The following is a 22,631-nucleotide window of genomic DNA, read 5'->3' on the forward strand; positions in this document are numbered from 1 at the left end:
TTCATTCCTGTTCTAGTTGATCCATGCTTCTCAAAGCTAATGTAATAAAACTACATAAAATGTTTAAGAAAAGCCCCATTAAAATATACAAAGCATACTAATTCATGAAGTCAAAGTCAAAGCAGAGTGGAAATATGAGCTTTAATAAAACTATGTCTGTTGTAAATAACTATTCAAGCACAGTTATTTTTTTGCAAATTGCATGGGATATAGCTCAGTCTACTCGAAGCAAAGAATCGCTCAGCGGGATAAATGCATCTTAGTCAGAAATAGATTAAAAGATACAGCTGAGCCATCAATAAGAACCAGAGAGCACAGTATTGTTTGCTGTTTGTTTTGAAGATGTAATTGCAGATCCCAGGATTTCAATAAATCTGTGCACATCATGGAAAGAATTGTAGAGAGGAACTGGGGCAACGCGAAGAGCATTTGGTTCTCGCATGTCACACTGCAAAACAGAAAGGGAATGCTTAGTAAATTCAAGTCACTTCATATTTACCTGCCAGACTATATTTTTAAGTGTCATCCTTGTCTTCAAGGAAGAATGACTGGACTGACAAAGAGACACATTTAAAAACTTTGGCACCTTGAAAAAACTCCTGAGAGGAGCATTATCATGAAGATTGTAGCAAGAAGAGTAGTGGGTTGCCTAAAAAGAGAATGCAAGGCTCAGGATGGACAGGACTCTAGCAGTGCCATTGAGGGGCTCCAAACGAGCTACATATCCCCATAATTTACCTTAGTGCCTATAGCAGAGCATAGTTGAAGAGTCACACGGGTGACAAAAAAGCCACCACGAAACAGAAACATGCCAGTATGATAGAGTGTCTTGTAATGCAGGTACAAGTAAAGTTGCAGGGCTTGCAGTATTTTCCTTCCTCTGCTCTGTGAATTTGAACATTTTACCGAATAGAATAATCTCTCATATTTGAAGCACATTACTGCATCGCAAAGACAAGCCAACAGTGGAAGGCCCCGTGCCCTCCTAAAAGCAGCGTTTCCTGGAATTCCCTGGCAGCACCAAACCAGCAGCATATTTAGCCTAGAAGAGTTGCCCTTTGGGGACACAAGTCACCAGCAGAAATAAAAATCATATATCATTTATATGGCATTACGCTATCAGCCTCACCTCCCAACACTTCTAAATCACCGAATGTGTATAGCCTTATATTTAGCTTTTACTCTTTTTGAGCCGTGCTCACCAGGAACCGTGTTCAGTGGCCTCTTTTTCTGAGTGCTAAAATGCATCTCTAAGGAAATGACAGCTTTTTAATTCCTCCACCGTGATGCATCACAAAGAGCAAGGCTTTGGCCACCTGCAGATCAGGAAAGGGCCTGGTGGAGGTTCAGAGTCCTTCTTGTCGTCGGGCTGTCGGCGTGCGGGCTGTGGTGTTGAGGATGGTGAGCACCGCCCGAGCGCTGCTGACTGCCAGCACCCCGGGGTGCCTCCGACCTCCTTTTTGTGGTCTTGGCCGCATGCCTGGACACACGGCAGGGGACCTGGACAAGCACACTGAAGAGGAGAAGCCTGTGCAGGCAGTGCATTGCACTGGGCAGCTCTGACATACTCCCGTTTGTGCTTCTCCTGTGATTTTGGGTTTTTCTTTTTTCTTTTTTTTTTTTCCCCTATCTATCCTGTTCAGACCATCAGCTTCAGACCCATAATGCCTCCCACCATAGTGCACCCATAGAGCAGCTCTAACCTCAGTAGTGACTCCGGGGTGCTACTCACAGAACTACTGGAAATAAATCAGTAGAGAAAGCACAATATACAGAATAACAAATAATTTATAGAATAACTACTTATTTGATTATTTACACAAGACTGAAGATACTATGTAAGCAATTTTCATCATTCCCAGTCTTTTTTGGCCTTATATGAGACTGTATTTCAAAAAAACCAAAATTATTACTTTGTCATGGTATAAGTTCACAAAACAGTGCATAAGAGAAGATAAAGTTTGATTTACTCACAGCTACTCCTCTCTTCTCCAGCTCTTTAAACACAGATTTGATTGGAAGGGAAAAAGAGAGTGTGAGTTGGCATCCTCTTTCCTCAATCTGAGATGGGGTAATTATTTTTACAAAGGGCTTCTCTGGATTTCTTTTATCCTCATTGTAGTAATGTTTTATCAGGTATTCCAAGTAACCGGTAAGTAGAACAGATTTCCTTCTCAATGCTTTCATTGTAGTTTGACCAAAGACCTATATTGATTTTAAATCATTAGAATGAAAATGAGTTGCTATAGAAAATAAAAAGCAAGTAAAGACGACTAAAAGGGTAACAGATTTCTCTAGACTTTATCACTGGAATCAAGTGGCAATATCAGATAGACATTATACATAAACATGGCAGGATTGGGCTTTTGAAAACACAGGATAGTGTTATTACTTCAGATAACAAAAGACATTTCTCTCTACTGTTAAAAATTTTTACATATAACCATACCTGCATAAATCAACCAGTACACAAAAACAGTTTGTTAAGAAAGCATTTATTTGCATATCTGAAGAGGAGCCATAAATTCTCTATCCATTCAACAAGTTTGCATGAAACTCAAAAACACATAAAAGGTTTTCCTTGTACGAACCTCAAGTAACAAAATCCAAGGGTCAAGACCGAAACATCATGACTGATCTACATATTGTTGTCTTTGAAAACTCAAATTTTATACTAACGTATTGACTTTACTGCTTTCAGTCCTGTACAATTTCTGTCTCTGCTAGTCTGCATGAAGAAAAAAATATTCACTTGATTCTGGTTTAATAGATCTATGCTCTTACACAGCTACAAGGACCAGTGAGCTGCAGAAACTCAAAACATCCTGAGACATGTAAAAGTGGTTGCTTAAAAATGGCAGCACTACTGTGCCACACAAAGAAGAACAAACTTTGTGGCAGAAGAGTTTGGGAGCAGGTGAAGGCGAGGCAGCTTCTGCTTGTGCTCTGGAACTGCTCTCCAGTTACAGGGAATAATGGAAAATGTCACCCCGGACACAATTTGCCCCTGCCTTCCTCAAACCCTTCCTTCTCTTCTTCCCGTGCAAGTAGCTTCAGAGAAAAACGACAAGATATGGGCATACGAGTACCGATAGTCACCTCCAGTCACATTCTGGCACAGAAATGCAGTATCGCTGCTCATGGACAATTAAGCCTCCACTGACTGCAGCTGCAAAATCAGAGGCAAGGCAGAGGTCCTGTACGGAAATCCATGATCTTCACTCTCAAGAAATCACTGTTCCACAGTGAAGGAGTAACGCTTTCACGTTAACACTTTTTAAACACTTATGATTGCTTATATCATAACCTGGAAGAGTGTATAAAGAGGCAACTGAGAAATCCTACTCAATATACTATAAAGTCTGTTTTCCAGCAACTCCTGGAAATCGCTCTTCCGTAGCGCACCCCAAGTATTACTCCATGAAGCTATCCCAGCCGCTAGACACTGCACAAAACCAAAAGCCCCTACACGTGTTCTCCGAAACAAAACATGGCTGCTGCAAGAGAGGCTTTGCACGGAGACAGCGCAGTCACCGAAATGAATGTGACGGGGACCGTCAGCAGTCACTACTTGCACAGCTCAACAAAAGTCCAGAGGTGCTTCCCTTACCACACGGCAGGCAGCGTACACACGCCTATTCAGCGCGTTACCGGAGGTAAAATGGAGACCTGCCTCCTATTCCTCCGGGCTTTGCCGCAGTGTGAAGGATGGATCTCCTCAGGCTGCATGCAAAAATCTGTTTGCTCAGGCTTTGCGCAAGGAATATTTGGCCTCCTGGGTGAAATTTTTGAAAAAGATCTTGCACATGTGGCTGCAGAGCGTTCCCCTTTTTTCCATAAAAGGGAGCAGCTACCGCCATAAGAGTCACTTTAAGCATTATTGAGGAATAACACGCATTAACACTCGCCGTTTTCGTCGTTTCCATTGGAAACACTGCCTTCTGCTTAATGTGTCCCAGTGAAGGTGGCACACAGTTTCAGTAGCCATCTCTTGCCAGACATGAAAACTATTTTGTTTCCCACTGTATTAGAGCAATTAGCACTGGGAAATCCTGGCTGTGCCAAAAGGTAATGCAGGCATGGAAAGGGGAGGCGATGGAAACTGCTCAGCCCTCATTGTTCGAGGCTCCCTGCAGTGGGCTAAATGACATCAACCCACACAAACTGGAGCACTGACAATCTGGGTCATAGCAGAATAGCTTTCAGCTTATCTCGAAGGTCACATAAAGTTTAAAAAAATATATTGGATGTTTAAGGACTAACAAAATAAATTGTCAGGCAGAACAAGAAGCATTGCTGTGCCCTTTGCAGTCCTTCAGCACTGTGTGTAAGCTGGGGAGAGCACAACCGGCAATTTTCTGACTTTGTTTGCTTAAGACAGTGTTTTTTCAGGAAAAAAAAGAAGAGGGACATAGAGTGTATGGACATGGCTCTTTGTTCCAGCATCAGCTTTGCCATTACGCTAGCACTAATGGAATGCTAGCAGAAATAAAATTCTCCCATTTGCTGATGGCAAAACCTTGCTAACCAAGGCTGGCTTGAAAAACAGCTTAGGAAAAAATTTAATACAGTAGCGTATGGTAGGGAAATCTATGTAAAACCCTCCTTTTCAGCCTTCCTAGAGTCCTGCATTTCAGGGATGAACCGTCCGTAAGAGAAACGCAGCCCGACACAGGGTGTTTGGAGGACAGCTGCATGCCTTCAGACAGGGCTGAACTGTGCTCTCCAAGGGGGACCAGCGGGCTGACCACCAGCACGTGGGTCACCTTCCTAGCCAGGAAGGGCTTCGCCCTGTGTGGCAGGACTGCCCTTCCCACAGCCACGATCTCAGTGGTTCGTCAGAGATGGGGCTCCGCTCCTTTTGCCACCAAAAAAACTAATGGAGAGATGAAACAAAACCCATTCTGGAGCTGTACCAGGCTCATTAATCCTCCTTTTAGGAAGCATGCACAGACAGCTTCTGTCTTTTCTGTTCATAATAAAAGGGACTACGGGGGAGGATATGTTCCTTGAGACACTGGTTCAGTTTAGACTCAGTTTGCACCGTGCTGGCGGTCAGGCTTGGAGGTGTAAACCTCGAGTATATTGGGTCCAACAGCAAAGTTTGTGACAACAGTGAGGTGATGAGCATATGCATTAAAGACCTTAGTCTCTCAGGGTTGTTGGCTTATTTTGCTTGTTTTTCATTCCCCTCTTTTGCTTTTTAGCTATTTTGCATTTTTTTTTAAGGGAGACAGCAATAATACATGTAACATTTAATATTTTTATACTCTTAAATTCAGGCTCAAAGTAAAGCAATTACTTACCTCTAAACTAGCTTGCAGAGCACAGACCAGTAAAATTGGAGGATTTGATAACCGAAATCCATTAATTCCTTCACTTAGCTGTAATTCTGGAAAATGAATAACTTATATTAGTGGTTTTGATTTCTTCCTTTTAAAGGATTGGACCTTATCTTGAAGTCTGTCCATATGCAATAAAATATTTTACTAATGTGGCCTGTAGGAATCGGTCATTAAAAGGAAATAGTAATCTATTCACAGATAATACTTTTAAACTTTGAGAGAAGCCCAATTTTATCCAGTGGAAGACTTCATTAGCGGCTTCGTGGGAACTAGAGAACTGCAAGTAATTTGTTTAAATTGGTGTGTGTTAAAACTTGACTCTCTTTTAACACTGGCACAAAACAGAGAAATTCCAAGTCAGCAGAGGTACTTTCGTGAGGAGCCGTGGTGCCACCACGAGCAGGGAATCGTGTTCCTTAAATTTATTGAGCTGACGAGACACGCGGGAGACTGCATATGCAGCTAAGTGTAGCTTCAGGCCACGTGGAGAAGTTGCATAGACTTTAGGCTGTGAAATTTCACAAAACCTATTAAATAAATCTATAAAGCCTCACTGTAAGTTCTATGTCACCGTTTATATTTCATGCTCCAGCACCAGAGCAAGAGGATTCTGTGGAGGGAATGCTTTTCATGCACTGCAGACTGTCTAATTTTATAATGATCATTGCCCAACTTCTCCCCTATAAACTGCCCATGGAAATGAATAAACAATATTTTTCTTCTTCTAACAGTATTTCAAGGCAATTTGTGTCTCCTGCTGGCTTTCCACACCGCCAGTCTCTTACATTTGGTGAGAAAACAAAGAGCAGACTGAGGCTATTAGAGAGGTGTTCTCCAGCCAAAGACGCATCAACAGGCGTTGCCACAGAAAATTAAAAATATATTAAAAACAAACCAACCAATTGAACCAAAAAGCTCCTTTCTCCTCCTTGATCCCTCAGGATATTCTCTCTGCCATACGTTAAAATGGAGTTGAACAGTCTAGCTGTCAAATTTGGAAAGGAGCCCTCATTTCATATCGGGACAATAAATATTTAGCTATTTCAGAGCAGGTTTGATTTTGTCTTATAACACATCCTTTACTACTGCAAGGGATTTGGCGATGCTGAAACATTAGTGGTATTTCATGACTTATGTCAGGTTTCCTTACCTTTATATAATTTCTCATTAATTCAAGTGGAACTAATCCTAAAGTAAGATATTACTCAAGTGAATGATGGCAGATCCTCGCTCCTCAGAGACTTACGTGTTTAATTCACTGAGATACTTTGAAACTTTCATCCATATTCTACACCTGCAGTTTGAAGGTATTTCAGCAAAATATCTAGACTCAGATAGTCAGACCCATATGCCCAGAGACCAAATTTATCCCACACTTATTTCGTTAACTCCATTTCATTACATATTTGGGATGAGTTCAGCTTAATACCTTTAACATAAATGAGGAAATGCAAAGCTCTATCCTTTCGCCTCAAACTACTACGAAATTGAAGCTGATTATATATAAATACACCAAATAAGGTAAAACTGGAAGTGTAAAAATACATACTGTTTTCCATGAGGAATCGTGTTTTGAAGTCATGACCCCACCAGCCGATTAGCCTAAGATTTTGTAAAGAACGTAAGTTAATAGCAATCTTGGTATAATATCTTTTAATTTAGATTTGAGAGTTAAGAAATATATAAGTAAGATTAAGAAGTATACACATTTCTAATAATACATTGTATTTCTCAGAATGACATAAAAATGCAATAAATTATATAAATAGCTACCACTAAAATCTTGATATTACTATTTGGGAATTTCTCTTTAACTACATATGATAAAATGTGACACATATTTCAATTAACTATTGATTTCTAACAGTATCCATTTTGTCTGAATTCATTTCACTGAACGAAAAATAGAACAGAAATATTTCCACTGTTTTGTTCCAAGGTATTAAATTCAACCCTCCCAACTTAGTTCAATGAATATTGAAAGCTAAAAGGCGTTACAAAATCTGAGTTTCTCCAAGGAAAGGAGTTGGTGAGGGACAGCAAACAGAGAACAGGGCTTCAGAAGAAGGATTGTGTGGGCATTGCCTTTTCCTTTCTGTGAGACCGCAATGGGAATTCTGAGTAAACTTTTCTTCAACTGAACAGAACTTATTATTAATAAAATCTTTCTTTAAAATATAAACCAAACCAGTTTAATAAAAAGATTAGGTTTTTTTTAGATCATCTTCAGAAAAAGAAATTAAAGATTAATTACTTTAAAATAATTTATCCAAGCTTTTAAATTAGGATGATATTGTATTATTAACATTTTCATATTTGCTGAAAAATATGCTCAAGGACATAGCTACAAACAATTTTCCAAAGCAACTAGAGCACTGGATCACCTAGTGCCCAAGGCACTGCAGATAAAGTCAATATTACAAAATCAAGGAGTCTTTCCCCACCTCCCTTGGGTTCTGTACTTCTTAACTCCGTACACGGTAGTATCGGCGACTAATAACATCAGTACTACTTCAGGTTTCCCATGTACCGGTGCTATTACAATCTTAGGAAGTCACCACCTTAGAAAGTCAAGGAAGAGTTTGTGATCTCCAGGACTGGACATATTGGACACCATTTCTTCCAAGGCTTTGTTCAATTTTCTCTATGCCAGGTAGCAGAGTTTTTAGGAGTGAAGCCTGGTAAGTATTCAAAATTCATAATAACAAAAAAATCTCTACGTAAAACTCACGGTAGATCAGCCTTCCTGGAAGGAAACAAGGAAAAAGAAAGGCATTGCCCCTCTCTAAAGCAGCAGCACTTCTCTGCAGTATGCTTAAAAGAGCTTCGCTCTGCAGAACTAAGACCATGTTTGAGTTAAAGAGTTGTTATATGAATACCATTACACCACAGTGTAAAATAAAGTACTTCGTATTTCTGTATAACAATGTAGGTTTTATGTTTACCTCTATGAAAGGCTCTGAGCTGCATCCAAACACAGTGTATACAGAAAAAGTATCCTTTTTTCTTTATTGCTGCATGATGTTTTTATTATTCTAAGACCCATGAAAATCAATAGTGCAATATATATTCATTTCAAATGAGAAATTACATTGCCAAAATTAATATACCCCAAATAAATAATGCATCTTCTGCCGAAATGACTCAGTTACTGATGCTTTGAATCATAAAAAATATTTCACCTATTTAATATGAACTGTATAATACATATAGAACGTTTTACTATAAACCCTGAGTATTGTATATTGCTACAACATACTACCAATATCAATGGCACACACATTCCACATATTCCAAAAGTTTTAAAGGGGAAAAAAAGTCCATGGGAAATATAACATTTGGACTATTACTCTGTAGCAAGGAGAAAACAATACTACGTTCTGTTTGGACCACATCCTAAAGTCAAAAAAACCATCAACCAGAATATTACTCAGAGCCTGAGAAAAAGCACTCTGGTTACATTTTGAATGTTCAAAACTTGCTAACTCTGAAGCTGGCTTAAAACCAGACCTCTGCTGCAGCGCCACGTTTGCAACCTGGAAACTGAAATTTCAGAACTTTTCCAAAATGACAGAATGAAAGATTTTTTTTTTAAAGACAGTTTTAGCTATCTTGCCCTTTCCTACCATAACTTTGACAATTTGCTTTTGCTTTTTTTTTTTTTTTTTTGGCTGTTCTAGAACTTCAGAGGTGCCGCTACAGGATGTGCACTTTGAGGCAGCTCTGGTCCTACACTCTCATTGATCTAATGGTCCATATGGATGTCATATTATTTGACATTCAAGCTGACAGGCTTCAAAGTGTGGAAATTAACAAAATCTTTACAAATTAGCAATTTGCTGTTTACAATTTTCTGTGAAAATTTTGAAATGAGGGTTGCCACTGCTATGCCAAATTTCAACCTGTTACGATGCGAAATAGCTAAGGTGTTAAACCCCAAACATAAGGCTTTATAAATGCTTGCTAAAAATAATAGGCAATAAAACTGCACATTAAGATACTGCAGTAAAATTTCTTATTAAGGAGTTGTTACTCTGCATGCAGAAGGAGTATTTTGAAATGCAGTCACCATTTTGACTATTCCTGCTTCAAAAACAAAGATACAAAGATCTAAATTGAATTGGAATTCTAAACCATAATCTTTGCAAAATGTGGAATGCTCTGAAAGGCCCTATATGATGTGCTCGTGTTTAAAAACACCTTAAACTTGTTAGTAACTGGACTCTACAGTTACATCCTTCTTAGTGCAGAGAAAAACCATTTTGTGAAGCGTGTTAAAAATCCGTGCGTCTGGGGAGAAAAGGCTCTAATTTTGCAAACATTCCGCTATAAACCTTTGAGAATAATGTTCTACTGGTCACTGCCTTTTACGTGTAAACGCATGTCTTGTTTTAACACAGCGCTAATCCAAACGGTTATCCGAGCGATGACCGGCTTGCGGTGTGTGCCCCGATGGCATCCTGCTGCCTGTCCCCGGTCCCCGCAGCATCCCACGGCTGCTCGGCAGCGGTGCTCTCCTCCGCAGCTAACACCTCCCCATCCAGCAGCAAAAGCCAACGTTAAATCCATTGCAAGAATGCCAAAAGGGAGAGTAAATTAGTGCCGGATCAGCTGCTGCTGTTCCTGTGAGGTGTGCATGTCCTTACAAACCCACAACTATAATAAATTTTAAAATAGCTAATGCATTATTCTATTTTATCCCTCAGATAAAACCCGTGTCCTCATGGTTTGACAGCACTGAGACTTTCCCAGAAAATTCTGCAGCTTTCCAGTCTATGCACAGAAGTCGTTTTCAAATGTGACACACAAAATTTGAAGCAAACTGTCACTAGCTCAATTTCATGAAACTAGTAGGCATATAATGAAATATAGCTGAAAGGCTTTCAGATTCCTTGTTTTTACCCCAAAACGCTCTCTTATTTTACAAATTAATGAACAAAGATTTGCTGGGTTGGAAAATGACTCCAGAAAGGAGCAGTATCCTCTCATTTAGTCACAGTCTCTTTAAGCATATTTACACCAGGGAACAATCCCTTCAATAAGTATTTTTATTGAGCTCATTTTCCTCCTTCATATCTCTCTGTGTTAGACTGAAGCGCTGGTTGTTCATAACTTGAGCCAGATCGTTTGTAGTTGCATTAATGATGCAAGAGTGCAGGATATAATGATCACGATGTATGTGCACTGTAAACATCAAAGACGATGCAGTTAAAGAACATACAAAAAAATACAAAAAAATCCCTTTGACCTTTGCATCGAAGTTACAGATGATCATGCTACTCGTTTATAATTTACAGCCTGAAGCAACATGGGTCTCATTTCCCTTCTTGACAAGAAAAAAACCCAACCAAAGAACAAAAAAAGGAGGCAAAAAAACTCTTGAGTAGCGATGCAGAAAGCAAGGAAATACTATTAATGTGGCCCCACTTTTACAATTGAGGGCAATGCACTGGAAGCATCCTGTCGTTATATTGTGTGAGAAATCATTTTACATCCGTGAGAAAGCATGTTGACAAGCTACAGCAAAAATGCAGTGTGCAATTAGTAATACTTTATATCACATTTGCCCGCTTCACTGGGCGTGGAACAGTTTGTCTTCCCTCCGTTATCAGGTCACAGTGCTACCTAGAAATTTCATATTCATTCCTTAGATTACATCTACACCAGGAGCATATACCAGCACAGCATGCTATGTGTCTGAAGCCGTGAGTTAAAGTTCAGTCATAAACAGGCAGTTTTGGGGTGGACTGTGTCCACAAAGCGGCTGAGGTAGCTGCTGGATGGCAGCTAAGCTCTTCATTCACGCTCCGCCTTACTTTCACAAAAACTTCCAGGTGTTGGCAAAGATTTGCTTGAGATTTCATGGCACTGTTCTAGCCGTGCGTAAGAATCAGCTTTGAGATGTTAATGAGAAGTTCCCTGCTCCCAAAGTTTATTGCACAGAACTCGGTATTATGCTATGTCTGCAAACGCCACCTCGTGCCGGAGAAGGAATGAAATGGAGCACATCCATTCCCCATGCCTACGTCTCACAACACCGTTACGACCTAAAACAGACAACCAAGAGGCACAGTATGGTTTGACACAGGCTTAGAGAACAGAGGTTAACTGTCTCCAATATTACTCCATTAGCAGGAAATGTGTTAAATAAACAACCCGTTAAGTCTGAGGAATCAGGCTTCAAAAGAATACAGAAAGCCTGGAGGCTGGAGCCAGCCTGAAGCTGGGAACAAACTACTGACCTCAGTCACAGTGATTTGACCATCATCCTGCTGCCCGGGAGAATGTGGTGGTACCAGACTCCTGATGCCACATTCAGAATCCAGCTCTGCCCAGCTTTCAACGTTCCAAAAGGCAGGTTAAAAAAAATAATGGCACAACCAGCTCCTAAAGACCAAGAGTATTCCTTAGCATGCCTTACATCCGTATATGAATCTCCACCTCAACTGAAAGGTTAGTTCCAGAACTAAGTACATTCTACCAATGTCCTGGGCTCCACGTAGCATAATACAGATAGAAAAAGTAGCCAGGACTCAGGCCCTGAGCAGGAGCATCTGCTAATGTTACTGCATTCAGACGAAAGTCAATCCCAAAAGTCACTCATACAAACAGTTGTATCATCCCGTTTAAACCACCTTACTCTTACTCCCATTTATAAACAGCTCTCCACAAACTCTGAGCACAAACCTGATCTCCAGTTCAACAACGGGGGCACAATCTGTGCATTCTACTCTGCATTAATTTTATTGCAGTTTTCTAATTGCAAGTTTTTAATACATTTTAATTTCACTTTTATTGCATTAATTTTATTGCAAGCACATGAGCATGATTGTGCTTCTTTGGATTCAATGCCAAAATTCAGAATAAATGACAAGAAGCCCCCCCTCAAAGAAAGCAGAAAAAAACCTGTTCATTGCTTTGCATAGCAAATTTTTGACTCACTGAGTAGAGTTTGAGAAGGAGTTTAAATTTTCTTTTCTATCACAGACTTGCCTGATCATGGATGAGTCATTTAGTCTTTCCATGCCTCAAGCCCTCACTCTAGAAATACTGCTCCGTAGTGCCCTAACTCTCTGGTGAATGGTGAGAATATTTGTTAAAATGTTTTTACATACTTAGTGATGAGGACCATGTAAGAATAGAGAAAGAGTTCCTTGGAGTATCTTATACTGGATTTTTTTGAAATACAGAGAAGGAAAGGAGATTTGGAGGTAATGGCTGATACCACTGTTTTTTTCCGTCTTCTCAGCCTTGCCCCAAATTACCCTCTCAGGCTCAAAAGTTATTTCCAGTGTCAGGTTTCTGTCGAGTTCAGAATTCTATGGTTTTTTTGATCCATGTCACCTAAGTGGCACTTACATCAAGGAAAAAAAAGTTAAAAAAAAAAAAAAATCAATATTTCTACTGCTTAATTCCACATAGTGTTTTCCAGCTGTGCTGAAACCAAACTGAAACCCAAGTGGATCGACCATGTTATTCAACTGCAACTCCATCCTCTCCATACTGGGCACCACAACAAGGTCGTGCTCTGACCCAGAGCTCCCTTGTTAACAGCCCGCTGGAAGGGAAATAAATATTTCAAATAATATTTGGTGTGGTGATGAGGAGCCTGTTTAATCAAAACAAAGAATAATTGAAAAGCGACCCTCAATTTCATCACCGAAAAGCGGAATTCAAAGATTTCAACCCTCCTGTGTGGGTGAAATTCTTTACATATTGTGAAGCTGTCAGTTATGGAGCGTACTTCAGAGTGTGTGTATATATACGGGCTAGGATTTGCATAGGGGATTAAGGGAGTGAGCAGCTAGCCCCTGTTAGAATCTAGCAGTATTTGGAAACCTAGCTCTGTCTCCTTCATAAAACCTTGCCAAGATTGCTAGAAGCTATATTTAAAGCCTCTTTTTTTCCCCTCCCTTATATCTATTTAGATATCCTTTACCCCAAACGGTAAGATTAGACTTCTTTCATTACTCTATTCTGTGCGATGTCTGTTCTTAATTCTAAGTAGGATCTGCTGTTAGAATCTGAAAAGCTTTTGAAGCCAGGTAATTATTAGCCGCAGACTTCTGTAGTTTTGGACTTGTACCTACTCTGATGCTTTCCTTACCCTTTTCAACTCATTACAAATGTTTCCTAACTATTAAGCATATGTGACTTGTGAACAATGTCATACATTATTAACGGACCAGTCTCTTAGAAGTCAGTGGAGAAAATCAAAACTCCTTATGAAAAGTTGCTACTGTGAAAGTAGTAACTTTTCATATTTAATACCAATGAGGCTTTACTTTGTCAAAAGACCAAAGTAATATGATTGTATTAGAGGCTAATAGCATGACGTTTTTCTTCTGTTAAGTAGCTTGCATTTTCAGTACCATCTACAGGGAGGCAATTTTTCTCCTCTATTTTGAGGCTTGTCGTGGTTAAAAAAATAACTAAATTCACTTTCTGCCTGGCAGCAAATTTTAACAGCAAAGACCAAAATCCTGAAAAACAGTTTCATAACCTAAACAATGACACTGACTTAAATATGCAACTGCAATGGATGAAATTAAGAAAACTCTAGATTTGAGCCGTCATCCTTTTTCCAAAAGTAGCTGGACAGGTCTCAGCTCCCTGCGCTTCCTCATTCTCCAAGGTGGGGAATTTAATGCAACTGTTGCCGCAATTAGAGAGACTCTCGGGTGAAAACCTAGGCTGTTTGGTCAATCAAGTGCAAGGTGATTTAGAGCTGATAGGTATTTGAAGATGGAGGGTACACACACTCTTCTTGAATTGATTTTTTCCTTGTTAGTCTTTTAGAGTCAACACAAGTGGGAATACACCAATTTCAACGTGTCCCTCCATATTACTCCTCCAGGTCAAAACAAAAGGAGATTGAGTTCACTTTTGTAGCAGGGAACAAGTTGCCGTGATCGGGGCATGAGAAAGAGAAATGGCTGCAATGCTGTGAATCCAATCAGGGCCCCTTGGAGTCGCACAGAGCTCCCCGCCAAACCTCTAAGGCTCTTGTGATGAGGGATGATAATTTCATTCACCGTGGTCAGGCAAAAGAAAGGTATGATCAAGCAGCAGACAAAACTGGAGCTTAAATTAAATCCCAGGAAAAGGTCTCACAAAAAACAACCCCTCTAAGGCTAATGAAGTTGAATTAAAAACTGTTAAATCAGCTTACGAACAACTATTGTCACAAAGTGCTCATATATCACTTCCACCAGCCAAATATCAGATATATGAAAAGGGGGAATACAGCCAAGAGTACGTTAGCACATTTAGTAAGAGGAAATCAAATATTCTGCCTAACACCAGAAATTAAAAATCAAGCAGGGAGCCAATTTACACATAGAGATATTAATAAAGTTCTCAGCGACTTTTATAAAGTATTGAATAGTCCCCAATTATATTATGGTGATAAAACCCAGTATATTACATTCTTTAAGAATCCAGTCGTTTTTTCTAGGCTGTTTCAAATAGATTAAATTAAACAAGAAGCAAAAGCAACAATCCCTCCTAGAGGTACTTTTAAATGTGAATTCTGACTTAAAGGAGACTTGGATGGTTTTGATTACTATGACGCATTTACTGAACTATAGAGTCTTCCCAATCCCTTGAATGAATCTTTGAGGGGATGATATCTAGATATAGATTTCTAAATAATACATGTATCTGACTGAACGACAATATAAAAATTTTAAGATCTGGGAAGCTGTGCTTCCTCAGGTCTTTGTTGTTTCTGAATACAGTAATCACAATATTAATGCAAGACCTTTATCATACTTGAATCCTTATTAGCTAAAATCTAAGAGTTATCACCTCTGCTTTTTGCCTGAAACAAAAAACAATCCACGTTAGATGAGATTCTTTATTTTTTACTTTTAATGTCAGTGCCTGGAACTAATTGAATTCAGTTTTAAGTGTCAGCAGAGTTGCCACAGAATCCAGTAGTTGGGTTACAAAACATTTACTAACATTAAGTGACTCTCAAGGAGAAAAGAACTCGGACAGAGTTTATTGAGCTGAAGTCCAAGACATGAAATCATTAAAGGAGAACAGAAATGGGCATCTTTCAGAGTTATTTTAAAGAGCCTCTCCTCAAAAATTCAAATTTCATCTGTCACTAGAGAACATGAGAGAATTGTAACTTTGGGACCTTTCTTTACAGGGCTGTAGTTGCCCTAATTTTCAGTAGCACATAAAACTACTGGTATTTTGGGCCCTAAAGTATGTTTGACATGAGATCAAATGTTTGACACAAGGTCCAATGTATGTATGTCAAAATGTTTGACACGAGGTCCAACACTAGTTTCAGGACCCCCCAAGCCCTTCCCACTGTAGGAGCAGGTGAGAGGCCATCAGATAAGGATGCTTATATGGGCTTATTCTTGTGTCACAAACTAACTGTATCTGCAGCACTGACCACCAACACATGCTGATCAAATAAACCTCTCTGCCCTTGCTTACAATGGTTGTTAGAAAGTCAAGTCATAAAACCGCCAATAAAACCAGAGGGATGCTGAAAAACTAGATTAGGTTAGGAAATTAATAGATTTTTGTTCAATAAACTGTACACAGCTAAAGAAATTAATAATTCTTCACTTTGAGGAGCTGCTTTTCATGCCATGGGACAGAAAAAAATCCTACAAGTTTCCCAAAACAGTTGCACTGGTGTGATTATCTCCCTGATTTGATGCTATGACAACTGAGAAATTAGGAGAAGGAAGGGGATAAGAGAGGGATACAGTGTCCTTCCCAGCAGCTTACTGGACACTGCTCTTCAGACACACAAGTGAGCACCGATTTCTGTCCCCCACACTGAAATTGCTGCCCTGTCATTCCCATGCAGTATGGGGAAGCAAGAGGCACCTGCCAGCAAGGGCTGCCAATGACTTCAATGGCAAATGAGAAGTAGTGACTGTGATAGCAAGAGCTTACCACCAGCAAACAGCTGTGAAAATAAATATTTCACAAATGGAAAGCGAGAGGAAGGATGGCTTAAAGCGTGTGGGCAAGAAGAAACAGTATATGTCACGAAGGTCTCTAAGAAGCTCCTGACTCAAAGACATGCGGAGATGGGCAAGAAGTAAAGGACAACAGGCTGTGGACTTGCTTTGCTGGACTTAGCACGAAAGGAAATGGGATGGGGGCAAAAGAAATGATCTAGCTTGCCCATAGCAATGGTGAAGATAAAGTAGGTTTGACTAAGGGAGTCCAAGGAAAAAGGAAAATATGGAGTTGTATGCCCTGGTGAGACCATCTTCTCCTAGCTGAGCTCTGGAGAGATGAAGCCAAGAGAAAGATGGGGTGTGAGGACCAGAAACCCAATGAACAAGTGGAAACAAACGCAAGAGGTAAACCGAGCAAAAAAGAAAACCCATACAAAATCCCCTCAGTGTTCACACACAGAAAAACAACTTTGCAAGAAATAAAGAGGCTGAATTATTTCCTTAACCTGGACAACGACCTTCCAATTACCTTTATAAATGCTCATGGCTTGAATCAGGTGCTGGCTGTGATATGAATCACAACGTGAGCTCTGTGCGTGGTCTCAGAGCTGAGGCTAAAGCCAGAGAGGTATTCAGCCAGGGCAGAGACACGGGTAGCTCTGGGAGACGTGCAGTGCAGGAGATCCCATCTGAACCGGTAACTGACAGTTACAGGAATATACTCCAGGGGACATAAATGGGGGGAAAAAGGGTAACTGTATTAATGGAAAAAAAGCATAATGGCTATTGCTGGTACTTTCAGCTTGGAGCAATTTCAAGGCATACCATGATCTCAAAACACATCAATTAAGGGAAACTTAGAAATGATTCCCTACTGTGGGCTAATGAACTAATACAAAAGCATGAGCACCTCTCATTTTTAAAGGACATGTGTAGACTAAAGCTTTAATTGAGAATCTTAGGAGGAAATCTTCATAGAAAGTACCAGAAGTGGGCATCTGAAGTAGAAAAAGTGAAAAATGATCAAATACTGAAAGTGAGTCAACATCTAGTAGGAAATCCCAAATGCAAAATTGCATTAGTTCCAGCACATTTCTGCACAGAGGCAAGCAAGCTCTTAGTGGAAATGGCAGATTTATTTGACATTTTTTGTTGAAAATAAACTTTTTCCTCCCTAAGAGAGAAAGGTTCTGTGAGGTAGATACAGAAATATACAGATTAAGATAAGGATAAGAGGGGAGACTAACTAAAACATCAGGTAAAGAAGGTTTTCTTTCCATTTTGTTAAAGGTGACACCAGCTCGAGTGTTGCATCTCTGGAAGTTCATTCAGCCTTCTCTTATTGAGAAAAATCAAGACACAGCAAAGTGCTTTCAAAACTACCTCTCTTGAAGTGGAGAACTGAGGCACAAAGAGCAGGCAGCTAACAACACAAGTCCTTTGAAGCAGGGGAAAAAGAAAATCACAGCAAACATACGGATTCCAAGGAGAGCCCCAGGATCTCTTCCTTGCTAGTCAACAGGGATGCAAGAGTTGCCCTCAGGCTACATTCACCTTTCCAACAGGCTAAGTCTGTTGTGTTCCTTTCATGTGTTTAAGCAGTTGTGTCTTACACCATCTGAGAAGAAAATCTAGAGGCCACAGGTGGGAAACCGCATCCACAAGGAACAAAGCCATCTCCCTCTCATTTCTGAGGCTGGGAGTGGGAAAGGCCGTGGTAGAGCAGACTAAGTGGTGTATGTCCCATCAGCATGGTCCAGAGGAGACGTGCATGAGAGATTTGAATCTGCTCAGATCTAACACGTAAGCTCACTAGTTTAGTGAGTGATTACTGAAGAATGAATACCATTAAAAACATATTGCAAGAATTTGAGCAGTCTCGGCCTTAAAATAAAAATTATTAAAAAAAAGGCTATGACAAGCATCATGTTTTAAATGACATTCCTTCATATTGTTGGTGGAGTTTTGGCTAACAGAAAGAGCAAGTTGTTAAACAGAGGTTTAAATATACATAAAATCTCCAAATCTGTACTCAAGATACCTGCAGCCAAACACACCTATGCTAGAAATACTATTTTGGAGAAGACATGACTCACAAAAGCTAAGTGCTTTTGTTTACTTGATTATCTCTACTTATTCCAGCGTTTTGATGCCTTGATAACAGGCATGAAAAGCAGGAATCAGTACAGCACCATGGTTTTTAAAAACAGTACTGTACATATTTGAGAAATCTGACAGAAACCATTTCTCTGATTTTCCACATGCTCCATTTTAAGGTCTGAGTTTTCAAAACTAAGAGTGTCTGAGTAGCATGGGAGTACACACAGGGAATGAAAACACATTCCTTTCACTCCAACTATCCTATAAGTGAAGCAGACTTGATATACAGCACACTTACTTGTACATAGTCCCATGAGTTTAGAAGGAAGCATACAGCTCCTCTCTCAAACACCTTAAAAATCTAAGCAGGGCAAAGATGACAAAACATAGGGGAAGACCTTCAGGGAGGAAAGAAAGAGAAGATTATTTATAATGAGAAAAACAGCAAGATTGCTTGGAGATACAGCTTAATTGCAAGGGAGGATTTGAAGGAAGATAGAGAGAAAATGCTTGACAGAGAACAAGGAGGCAATCGTGGGAGCCACATAAAAGGATGTACAGAGCTGAAGAAATGAGAACAGGAATAGATGATGTGAATGCACATTAACCTCTCTTTTTTTTTTTTTTTTTTTTCTTTTTCTCCCAGATATTCACTCCAAAGTTAAAAATGCTCTTGGATATTTGCCATTCTGCTGGTGAATCAGATAACACGCTCCTGCAGGCCCATCATGGGTCTAGATTGGCCTAATAAATCACTTGTCCCAAGACAATGCAATTAAGCCTAATTAGCCCATGCCTTTATTCCTAAACAGTCTCTTCCCAAGGGAGGTTTTAACTTTTGGTTTCTAAATTAGCTCAAGGAGCTAAATTGTTCTTATCTCCTTGGCAAAGAAACAGTTCATTTCTACCTGAGTACTGGATGCTTTATGCACTCAGGGGACACGTGTTGCGCTCCACGAATAGTTTATCCGTGCATTAGTCCACAATTTGAGTCCACTAGGACCAGTGACCAACCCTGCTGCAAACAGCTGCAGGTACGCCTCCATCTGTGACCGCTGACTTTCCACCTTGCTGCATTCAGCGCAGCTCTCCGGAATTTCTGCATTGCTTCTCCAGATCCTCTCCTTGGCCGGGCCAGGGTGCTCTGGTCTGCTAAAACTTTCAGTAGTGCTGAGATACGCAGAGCTGATAGACGCCAAGGGTCAGTGAGAGTTGGACCATCTCAGTCTAGCATTCCTTGAAGCATTTTAAACAAGAGCAGCTTTAGTTCTTTCCAATAGAGTAGATATAAAACAACCTTCCTAATCTTTTTGTGACTGTTCTTTGCTCCCCGTTCACATTGCTCCAAAGCTACATTATTTTCAGCAGTTTCATGGAAGTTCAGCTATTTATTTAGTTTGGCGATTATGTGGCTCTAATTCAAAAAGGAATACTGTGGTATCTCCTCATAGACCGAGGAAATAACTGAAGGAAAGCTCAGCTGGGGCTACCAACCCTGGAAGGAGTTGGGCAACCTCTTGCAAAACAAAGTTACTGGGAAGAAAGGGTCTGCACTGGAGCAGGGTGGGGACTCAGAGCACCTGGGAAAAATGGGGAGGGGAAGATGTACATAGCTGGAATAGTGTATTTTTGTTTACCTCATGCCAAGGTAAAAGTTCACATGCCAAAGAGCTGTGCAGATCTCTATAATGAAGTAGCAAGAAGCCATTTGTGCTCTGGCATTTTCACTAGAATCAAGACACCAAAAAGGAAAGTGGTCTAGGAGAAAGGGTTTATAACTCACCTCTGTCTATGAAGAAATTGTCTGACGATATCTTGTGTTTTGCAAAGCTAGTATGAAAAAGTTGTCTTTTTGTTTCTTGTTCTTTGATACTTTTTTTTATCCTATAGTAGAAGTCCACATGCTCTTTGGACATCAGCTGCTTCCTGCACATACAGCATTTCTTCACATCACACAAACTTCTTATTTTTAAACTCTACCTGCTGCTAGTCTGTGCTAAAGTTAAGTCTTGATAAATCCTTTCATTTTAAACACTAGACTGTGTACAAATTTCATTTAATCCTCTGCCAAGGCTTATTATTATTCTCCTGGTTGCTTTACATACATTTATTTCCCTTTCATCTTTTTAAATTGTCTTACTTTTTTTTTTTACAGGGATTTGACTAGAACTTTTTTCTTCTCCTATCTCAGGACGCTGCAAGTTTGTCCCCTCCTGTCCCTTATGCTGACTGACAGCAGAGCTGAACTGACTGTACATTTGCAGCTGCAGATACTCTGCTGCGAACACCTGACTTCTCCTTCTATCCCAGGTGCTTAAAAACATTCACATTCTGTTATAGCTAACTTCCTTCATAGATTTTAGCTATCCTTCTTTCTATAAATGGAGAAATTGAGAAACGGGAAGCAAAAAGAAAAAAGAAAAAAATCCCACTTTTCTGGAGCCCAAAATCTAGTCATGAATATTTCAGTATCAGTAGGTCACCTTAGTTCTCTCTGTCTTGGAAACCTCTCCTCCAAAACATAACTGCATTTATGTGGAAACTTGGTGGCACAGGATCAGCCTGCACTGACCAAACACTTTCAGTAGCGTTTCATAGCTCTGCTCTGTCCAGGTCTTTTTTTTATTTGAAACCTTCCCATAGAGAAATCACTCTAGCACAATTAGCCAAGAATATATTGCACTGTGATATATAGAGCAGGTATTAAAAAAGCTATTCGAGTATTAAAAGAGACTTCAAAGGAGGTGAGATCATGAGAGAATAGGGATATATTGGACCCATATATGTCAGATTGATTCAGTTTTACTGCTCTAGGCAGAAAGATAGAGGACTAGCAAAGGACTACCCAACATACTTGGGTACAGATGTTAATTAGGATGGTTACAACATGTAACTTCCAGACCCATGGCCCTTGCAGTGAATTAGAGGACTCTCCCTAGCTAAGCCAGGGAGTGCGGGACGGTGTTTGCAGTGGCACATACGAGTCTCTGTTGGTTGGAAGATGGAGGCTACAGACATCAGATCTAAGGATCAAACTTTGCTCTCTTGGGCATAAATTCTTTTCCAAGTTGGTGAATTACCAACTTTTAAAACTCTTGTGGGAAGCTTGCACATCTGCAAAGAAGAGAAGTGGGATTGATGTTGCCTTTTGTCTGCTGGGGTGTGACGTGGTATCACTGAATAACACCAGTTTTGGGTTGCGTAGGTTTGCAGTTCGGCTGCCACAACCTCGGTTTGCGGACTCAAGACAACAACAGTTTCGGCATGGCCCCAGCTGCTTGTGGTAAGGTTATTAAATTAATAACTCTTTCTCAAGCTGCATTTTAAAATAAAGCAGCAGCAAATAACTGTTTTGTTGTCCAGGGAGCAAGTTCTGGATGGGGCAGCACCCATGGGGAGCAGCTAGAGGGGAGCCCAGTTTCGGAAACTGGGCATAGCTACAATGCGAGCGCCTATTAGCTTACGCTGCTCTTATTAGCAAGACTCTGCGCATAAACAAAAGCATACTCGTGGAATGAAGGTAAGTTAAAACAAGATACCTAAATGCCTTTGGGGATGGGCAGTAGCTGGGCTTGGGGGTTTAAAATTAAGGTTTTTGACCGAGCTGTTTAATTTTCAACAAATACCCAAGTCCTTTTTGCCCCAGCCTCAGTCAGTAACAGGCAAAGGCACTTGGCAGACATTCTGGGTCTGCCTCTCTGAATTATGGCCAGAACATACATTTTTATATTAAAATACAATACATTATTTCGATGTAAGAGTAACTACCCAGTCAATATCTTGCAGAAAATATGAAGGATGAGACAAATTAAATCTATACAGGTGGGTAAAGTGACTTACATAATATTGGCTATGGGTTAAAAACAATATATCAGGCAGTTTAAATGACAAAAGGATATCAGCCGGATTGGAATTTAATTACCCACTTATGTGTGGGCCGAGATGCAAAGAAACAAAGTGTTTGGTGCTTCTGTTTTTAAATGAAGTTGTCTGGCCACTGGGTGTCATCCTTGATTCAGATGACAGCCAGAGACTTTTTAAATACAACATAAAACCTGCAACTTCCAGAGCAGTTAAATTCCACTCTATTTGATTGTACAACATACAGCAAATTGCTCTGCATTTAAATCAGCTATAAAATTGAATACTTTGACATAGACAAATTCTCCTTTGTCTCACTGCTTTATTTGGAGACCTGAAATGGCTGGTTGATGCAGAAAAGAAAAGTAATGCAACCGGGGCACAT

General features: G+C 40.0%; 1 protein-coding gene across 1 annotated transcript in view; it reads right to left on the bottom strand.

Moving 5' to 3' along the window:
* Positions 1-295: 295 nt before the first annotated feature.
* The window catches only part of KYNU (kynureninase), a gene marked incomplete at its 3' end in the record, with an annotated part of 57,846 nt that continues 35,510 nt past the window's right edge, over positions 296-22,631 (bottom strand). The window contains exons 11-14 of the mRNA XM_082001722.1: positions 6,895-6,947; positions 5,307-5,392; positions 1,975-2,205; positions 296-448 (exon numbers count right to left, since the gene is read on the bottom strand). Of these exons, the coding sequence (XP_081857848.1) occupies positions 296-448; positions 1,975-2,205; positions 5,307-5,392; positions 6,895-6,947 (523 nt within the window). The remainder of the gene's footprint in view (positions 449-1,974; positions 2,206-5,306; positions 5,393-6,894; positions 6,948-22,631) is intronic.

This window comes from Phaethon aethereus, assembly GCF_964289735.1.
Source record: "Phaethon aethereus genome assembly, chromosome: 6".
Taxonomy (NCBI): Eukaryota; Metazoa; Chordata; class Aves; order Phaethontiformes; family Phaethontidae; genus Phaethon; species Phaethon aethereus.